General features: G+C 67.9%; 2 protein-coding genes across 2 annotated transcripts; both read right to left on the bottom strand.

The window, feature by feature from the left end:
* Positions 1-1837: 1837 nt before the first annotated feature.
* Positions 1838-4273, bottom strand: H696_04365 (hypothetical protein; the record flags this gene model as incomplete). The annotated part of the gene is made up of 5 exons (XM_009498242.1): positions 1838-2460; positions 2526-3521; positions 3565-3702; positions 3800-4011; positions 4173-4273. The coding sequence occupies 5 exons, from the start codon at positions 4271-4273 to the stop codon at positions 1838-1840; spliced, it is 2070 nt and encodes a 689-aa protein (XP_009496517.1).
* An 827-nt stretch (positions 4274-5100) lies between these two features.
* H696_04364 (hypothetical protein) lies at positions 5101-7174 on the bottom strand (the record flags this gene model as incomplete). The annotated part of the gene is made up of 5 exons (XM_009498241.1): positions 5101-5145; positions 5244-5359; positions 5603-6117; positions 6247-6748; positions 7021-7174. The coding sequence occupies 5 exons, from the start codon at positions 7172-7174 to the stop codon at positions 5101-5103; spliced, it is 1332 nt and encodes a 443-aa protein (XP_009496516.1).
* Positions 7175-8209: the final 1035 nt, after the last annotated feature.

The raw sequence follows: 8209 nt of genomic DNA, 5'->3' as shown, positions 1-8209 counted from the left end.
CCCCCCCCCCTCCCCCACCCGCGCACCCTCTCGCGCACCCTGCACCTTCCCCAACGGCACATGCCGCCGGCCTGGGCATCGTCGGAGCCCCAGCAACCCGCAGGTGCAGGGTCGGGGACGACGACCCGCCCCCGCACGCACCCCCCCGAGGGCGCACGCTGCCGAGAGGGCGGCGGGCGAGGAGGGGGGATTCTCGGAGGACGCGCCCGCAGTGGCCGCGGGACCGGTGCAGGAATGAGGGGAGAGAGGGGGGCCACATGCGCGTGGGCAAGGTCGCCGGGGGGGGCGGGGGGACAGGCGAATGGGCAAGCACGGCCGTGCGGCCCCGCGAAGAGAGAGGGCTCAGGGGAACAACGCGGGGCGCGCGGGGGGAGCTAATGCACAACTCCACCCGCGAAACACAGCACCACCCAACACCTGCGGCGCAGGCGGAAGGAGGCACAACCGTGCAGCTTGTGTTTCCCCCTCCTCCCCCGCGCCTTGCAAGGCCGCGGCCCTCGGCTACCCCCGCCCCCCCCCCCCCGCCTTGGTGCTCCGGCGCCGGATGCAGGCCCCGCCCCACGCCCGGCCCGGCCCCTCTGCCCACCTCCCGGGAGAGGCTGGGCCAACACCAAGGGAAATCACACACGCGGCGAGGGGGGGGGGGCGGGGGCATTCTTCGCCCGCGCACACAATACACGCACCTGAGGGCAAGGGCGCGCCGAGGGGGGGGGAGAGCCACGCAGAGAAGAACCCTCCCGCCTCTGGCCCAGGGTTGAACCCTTCCAATGGGCACCAGGGGCGCCCGGTATTCCGCGCAAGGATCCCGGACAAGGCACACAAACGGCCCACCCACCGTGGGCCCCGCCCGCCCCCCCAGAAGGCAGGGATGGAACGGGCACGCGATCCTATTCTAAGAAATACCCCCTAGGGCTGGCTGGTGGTGGGGACTGGAACTGGTTCGCTCGAGGAAAGAGGCCTTTAATATTCAAAATACATCTGCAAGACACGCGCACAGCCCTGCGCGTAGACGGCCCTGCCTCCCTTTGCCCCCTGCGTCCCAAGGCATCCGGCCACGTTCAACAGCGTCCCCATTTGTCTCCCCGACCCGCGTCGGACATGCACCCGCCGTGTCCAGGTCCAGGTTTATGGGGCCCGGGTCGCGAGGCCCAGCCCCCCATCGAAGGCCGTCGCGGTCGCGTGTGTGCCCCGCCCCCCGTCTGCATGACGGCCTTCCCCCTTCCTCGGGATGTAAGGCCCCTCTCTCTCTCTCTCTCTCTCTCTCTCCCTCTCTCTCCCTCTCTCTTTCTCTTGTGCGCGCGCAGCCGCGGCAGGCCTGGCCACACAAACGCCGGGGCACATATTCAGCACGATCAGGGTCACGGTCCGGCAAATGTATGCCTCGTTTCCAGGGCAAGACGAATAGTGGCACGCATAGCTGGAATGACATTCTGCAAAACATCACGCCCACTGCCCCGAGCACACCACCCGGCGAGACATGACCAGCGGGCCGCGGTCAACCAGAGGAGGCCGTGTTCCCCGAGACTGCCCAGCCCTCCCTGGGCAAAAGCAGTTCCATCTTGAACGCTGCCTGTACCGCGTCTTTTATTTTTTTGGGATGCCCATGCAGAAGAGGCAAGGAGAATCCCCCCATAACCGCGGAGTAACCCCACAACAATATCCGCTCGCTGGGTGTATGCCCGCCACCCATCAAGGTGTGTGTGTGTGTGTGTGTGTGTGTGTGTGTGTGTGTGTATGTGTGTGTGTGTGAGTGTCGGTGTGTGAGTGTCGGTGTGTGAGTGTCGGTGTGTGAGTGTCGGTGTGTGAGTGTCAGTGTGTATTTTGGGCGGGGCCGCCCTCAGCCGTGCGGCGGGTCGATGTCCGCCGACGGCAGGCGACCCAGCTCCAGGTCGATGGCCGTGATGGCCTGAAAGAGCGAGTGCGTCAGACGCCCAGCCGGGTGGCCAAAGGGGACCGCCGGCGGAGGGGGCCCCGGCGGGGACGGGGCCACCCCCACGACCCCCGCCCCGGGCGCCGGGCCCAGGGCCGCCAGCGCCGGGTCGTTCTGGGAAAATGCCCCCGGCGCGACGCGACCTCCTCGCCCGGTGCCCGGTGATCGCCCGACCGGCGTCGGGCCGAGCCCCAATCCATCACACAGCGGCAGGGTCGGGAGGCTGTCATCATTGTCCTCATGGCTACCACCGGCATTGTCCTCAGCGCCGGAGGCCGGCCCCGAGGTGGCGTCATCCTCCCAGAGAGTCAGCGACATGGGGCCACTGTGGGGGGGCGTGCCTCCGCGCTGGAGCCCGGCCAGCGCGTCCGCCCCCGCGAGAGACACGCCAGCCCGGCCAGGCCCGCCAAGCTGATCCTCCGCATCGCGCAGCAGCTGGTCAATGTCACAAAGGGAAATGTCATGCGGCAGCAGGGCCAGCGAGGGGAGCAGCTCCGGCAGCAGGCCCCCCGTCGCCGAGATGCCGTGTGCTCTTCCGATCTGCCAGGCCCGCCAAGCTGATCCTCCGCATCGCGCAGCAGCTGGTCAATGTCACAAAGGGAAATGTCATGCGGCAGCAGGGCCAGCGAGGGGAGCAGCTCCGGCAGCAGGCCCCCCGTCGCCGAGATGCCCGCCCCCTCGGCGGCGCCATGGTGGTCGTGGTACACCCGCGGTGTGGCATCGAAGGAACTGCGCGGACTGCCGGCCGCCGTGGTACTTCCCCCAGGCGGGCACCCGGCCGCCGGGAGCTCGCCCACCCCGGGATCCATGTCCATGGCCACGGTGTCCGCTTGGCTGGACACCGGGTGCCAGCCCCGGGCGGCCGGGGCCCGCGACGGCAAGCACCCAAACAGCGCATCCGAGGAGAGGCTCCCCGGCCGACTGTCCGGACTCACGCCCGGCCCCCCGGCAAAGGGATTGCCCAGCAGCGACGCGAACAGGTCCCCGCCCGAGGAGATGGCCGACTCGCTTTCCAAACTCAGGCCCGGATGCAGGGTGCCCATGGCGGCGGGCGCCAGGGCCTCCTGCTCGGCGGGCGGCTCCACCAGGGGACCCAGCCGGAAGAGGGGCTCCGAGTCGCCAGAGGGGAGCCCATCCTCGAGAGCCAGCGTGGCCGTGCTGCCGGTGGACACCGGAGACAGCAGTGCCGGCGCCGGGACCTCCTCCGTCGGCAGCGTGGCCGACTCGTCCCCGGCCTCCCGAGCAGGGTCGCCGGTTTGCCGGGACACAGCCCGCCGGCCGGGGGCCACGATCACCGTCGAGGAGAGATCCACCTCGGGCCCGGCCCGGGCCGGGGGCTCGTCATCAGTCTCACGCGCAAGGGGCCGCAGCGGCTCGGGCCGCGGCACCTTGGCTGGCGGCTCGGCGCATGTGGCCCCCTCCGGCTCGTCGGTGGACGGCGGCCGCTTGGCGGCCTTCATCTCGCGCAGGCCCTCGCGCAGGCGCGACAGCAGGTCCATCGGCGCAGCTCGGCCGGGCCCCGCGGGGAGCTGGGGATTCTCCGGCTCCAGGCGCATCATTCGGTGATACACCTCGGCCGTCTGCGACAGGCCTACATGTCCGGCCGGGGGGAGGGGGAGTTTCGAGGGTCAGACACAGGACGCCCGGCCCCCAAGATCGGAAGAGCGTCGTGAGGTCCATCGGCGCAGCTCGGCCGGGCCCCGCGGGGAGCTGGGGATTCTCCGGCTCCAGGCGCATCATTCGGTGATACACCTCGGCCGTCTGCGACAGGCCTACATGTCCGGCCGGGGGGAGGGGGAGTTTCGAGGGTCAGACACAGGACGCCCGGCCCCCAGGAAAGCATGGTGTGCCGGCAGGGCGTTGGCGCACATTCGGACCGGCTGTCTTCGAAGATGGCCTGCATCCGCTCCAGGGAGGCCACCACATCGACCACGGTCGGGGCAGGCCGCGCCGCCCGGGCCGAAGCCGACGTCCGACAGATGGAGCACTCCTTCCGGGCAATGACCGCCCGCTCCAGACAGGGGGACTTGCAGAAGTAGTGCCCGCATGGGACATAGTGCGCGTCCGACAGAGTAGACAGACTGAACAGGCGGAGGGCGTTAGCAAGCGGAGGCCAGCGTATCTGGGTGCCGCCGGAGGATGTGGCGCGGGCAGGGGGGGGGGGGGGGGGGGGGGGGGGGGGGGGGGGCAGGTGAGGGTGACGGGTGACCGGGGGGGGGGGGGGGGGGGGGGGGGCGCGGACCATATGACACAGCGGAACTCCCGAAGTGAGGTGCAGAGGAGCTGACGCAGGCGGTCGAGCCGGAGCTCATACTCGGCGGCGGTCAAAAAGCCGTGGCTCATGGCAGAGCCAAAGCCGAAGGCGAAGCGGGGGGGCGCAGCGCAAGGGAAATGGGGGAGGAAGAGGAGGGCTGGTCGTGTGCAGAAAATAACATAAAATACATGTGTGTGTGTGTGTGTATGTATGTGTGAGAGAGGGAGGGGGGGTGCGATCTACCCAGGGACATGGAGCCGGGCATGGGGTTTCTTATCCAGATCGGGCGCTCGGTTTCCCCCCCCCCCCCCGCCCCCTGCCTCGCCCGGCAACAGTGAGAAGGGTGTGTGCGTGGGGAGTTTCGCCACCATCTTTCACGATCGCCCCACGGGTGTCGCCACGCTGGGCGCCACTGCTCACAACGGGACCACTGATCGGGGAGCCCCCCCATCTGCGGCCTGCCCTGCGCCCATCGTCCCCCGAGGGCGTTTTTGGTTGGGGAGGCTGTGTCCCCGCATGCATCTGGTGGGCGTCGAAAAGGCACGGTGGTGTATTGTGGCGGACGGGCCGCCGTCCCGTCTGGTTTCCGCCTCCCTCGGGGGCTCCCCCATGCTCTGTGGGCGTCCGCCTCCTTGTGTGGCTCCCTTTCCTCCCTTTGCGGCGCCTCTTCGGCTGTGGGAGCGCCTGCTGCTGCCGAGTATGCGCGGCGGCTGTAACCGCGCGGCCAGGCGACTGTCAAAAATGCGCTGCTATTCCCGCCACGGCTGCCGCCGCTGTTGTCAGGCCCACACCATGTGTGTGTGTGTGTGTGTGTGTGTGTGTGTGTGTGTGTGTGTGTGACAAAATTGCCCATGCGATCGTCCCTCGCATGGCACGTTTGGCCCCTGCTTAGCGGCGTGGCTCCCTCGCGGCCCTCTCAGTGTGTTATCGCAGCTGTGGCCGCACGTCGGCGTCGCTCCGCCTGCAGATTGGCCGTTGCACTCGCACCGGTCAGTCTCCTTCTACACGCTCCTGGACCAGGGGGGAGGGGGGCTCCATGCACTCCTTCAATGCACGCACCTTCTTCAGGTAGTTGCTGCGAAGTTTCAGGCCGACCACAAGGAACATGACACCGAGAACGAAGACAGCCAGGACAGCTGCCGTAATGGATGCAATGATGGCTGGCTTGCGCAAATCTTGGAGCGCCCCCCCCCCCACGACAGGGGGACGCCATGATGACCCACATGGCCGTTGTGTGTGGATTTCGGGTGCATTAGCATATGAGGTGGCATTGGCCTCCATGTCCCCCCCCCCCCCCCCCCCCCCCCCCCCCCCCCCCCCCCCCCCCCCCCCCCCCCCCCCCCCCCCCCCCACCCCCCCCCCCCCCCCCCCCCCCCCATGGCGAACACCCCATCCCGCCTCCCACCACATGCACCTACCTTTCCCCGGGTCTCCGCTGTCAACAATCGGCCGGGTACAGTCCCCCGGGCCGAGGCCCCTGCACCCGAAGTCGCAATCCTCATGGCAAGGGCTGCAGTAGAGGGAGCTGTCGAAAAAGCGTTGATACGCCCCGGGCGGACTCGTGGCACGGACAGCCAGGCGGCGCCTTGCCGGAACGCCGGCCATGCCATGGGACCCGGTGCGGTGGGAAGTGCGCGCTTGCGGCACCGGGGGCACACCCCAGTAGAGCAGCTTCTCCGGGTCGGCGAAATGCCGCTGGGGGCACTCCTGCACACAGCGAAAGGGCGACACATTGGACATGGCCACCAGCAGCTTGTATCCGTCGTCGCACTGGTCACAGTAGTCCTGCGCACTGAAGCAGTGGCGGCAATTGGCCACTTCACATCGGACACACTCCGAGGCGAGCTGGCCCGACGATCCGCTTCCGGGTGATCCGGCGCCGCTGCTTCCAGGGGCCGCCACCGGTGTTTTCGCGTCTTCCTCGCGCACGTCCCTGCGCGAAGTGCACGGAGGGAATCCATCGCGGAGGCGACATCGAAAGGCATGTGAGTGTTGTGATTCATTGGGGATGCCCCCCCCCCCCCCCCCCGGTCGGATTCAGCACATGGGCTTGCACACGCACCGCCAGGTCCTGGCTTCGGAATGTCCAGCCGGGGTGCTCAGTAGCCGCCGCCCCAGCCCGAGGGGGCCATTGTACTCGGGGTCCTTGCGGATCCCCTCCAGATCCAGGGGACTTTTGAAAACCAGGCGCGAGCCAATGCTACACAGGGGCCGGCACTCGGAGCCCTGCTGTTCATACCCCACCGGGCAGCGGTACATGCATAGGCCATCCAGCGACAGGTGGCCGAGGTCCTCGCACCGATGGCACAGGACCCAGTCCTCCGGGAGGGAGAGCCCGTGGTCGGTCGAGTCGCCATATTCCGCGATGCCCATGCCATTCTCATCCGATGTGGCGAGCACGTCGGGATGGCTGCTCGCCAGGCTCCCGGCGTCCGGTCGAGCGCGATCCTCGCTTCCCGACGCGGGTCCCGATCCGCCGCTGCCATGGCGGCCGCTGGCGTCGCTGTCCGGGGTCCCGTCGTTGGGTGAGCTCCTGCTGCTGGACTGACTCCCAGTGGGCTGATCTGACTCAGAGGCGTCGGGTGGGGACGATCCGCCGTCAGCAGGCTCACTCCCACCGGGTGTCTCAGAGTCAGGCATGCTGCTGCCAGGTTGTCCGGCATCGAGATCGCTGTCCGAACTTCCGCTCCCGCTGGCGGGCGCTGCAGCAGTCGGTGGATATTTTTTCATGATGTCCGGAGGGCGCTCTGGTTAGTTACCCCCCCAGGGAGAACGCGTCGCACCGGGGCCCGCCACGCTGCCCCCCCCCCTCCCCCCATGCCTCTGTGACGGGTACCATTGAGCAGGTCGAAATGCAGCTGGCCAAAGCCCGGCGCGCAAAGCAGGCAATCCCGAGGCAGGGGGCCACGGCAGCTCCGGCAGCTCTCGTGGCAGGGCTGGCAATCGGCTCCGACCGGGTACTGCCCGGCTGGGCAGCGAAATGCTGGCATCTGTTTTCTTTTTGCCCGGTGTCTGGGCACCCAGGGCAGAGGGGAGTGATGCACCGGTGTCAGAGAACGGGGTTTCTTCCTTCGTGTGTCGAGCGGCTTCCGACGGTGTACGTGTGGCCGGGAGGCTCTCCGAGGGTGTGGGTACCCAAAGGCCTGCGTACGTGTGCGATGCGCGACTCCGGAAGAGGGGCAGGCGAGAGAAGGAGCGAGGTGAGGGGAGGGGAAAGGGAAAGCACAGATCGGGGACAGGGGGGATGTGCCAGATGCCCCAGCCTCCAGAATTTGGGGTTCACTTTAAGGTGTATCCCTCGCCCCCGCAGAGGGGGGTTCCAGTTGGAAGGGCGACTATGTTCCATACCCTGCATCCTGATGTGTCTTCCTTGCCACGGTGGCTGAGATGGGCCTGTTTGTGTATGTGTGCGCTTGTAGCTGGAAAAAAGGGCATGCAGCCTGAGCTTCCTGGAGGTATTGACTGCACGTGTCGCAACCCCCAAGACACCTCCTCGTGGGTGGGGCTTATTCCGGGGCCGAAATTAATACGCCCCTTGTCCTCTAGGAGATCCCCGGGGGCCATTGTTGGCCCTCGTGGAGGGTGCCTCAACTCAGGCCAGGAATGGCATGTGTTGCATGTCTGGATGCCCCCTCCCTATCCCCCCCCCCTCTCTCTCTCACTCGCTCGCTCGCTCGCTCACTCTAGAGAAACGCCTTCTGGGATGCGTGCGGTCTAGGGCATCGAGTAGAAGCGGGAAATGATGGGGCGATCCGAAGTGGAGACACCCTCCCTGCTGTGATCAGCACATGCCTTTGGACGGGCGGACATGGGGTCCGCCGCCGCCGCCACCACCACCAAGGGGCGCCCTCTTCTCCCTGCAGACCAGGGACTGCTTCCAGAGCCCAGGAGGTTTGGCGAGTGCCGGCCCTGTTTGCCATGGGGCGCCGAGTAGCCGAAGCTCCCCTGTGGCCGGGGCACCGGCGGGAGGCAGGTTGATTGCATCCGCTTCAGGCGGAGACCGGGAGAGGGCACGCGCGAAGGGG

The sequence above is a fragment of the Fonticula alba genome (assembly GCF_000388065.1).
Source record: "Fonticula alba strain ATCC 38817 unplaced genomic scaffold supercont2.7, whole genome shotgun sequence".
NCBI lineage: Eukaryota > Rotosphaerida > Fonticulaceae > Fonticula > Fonticula alba.
Note: the sequence above shows the minus strand (reverse complement) of the source record. Positions and strands in the feature narration are given on the sequence as shown.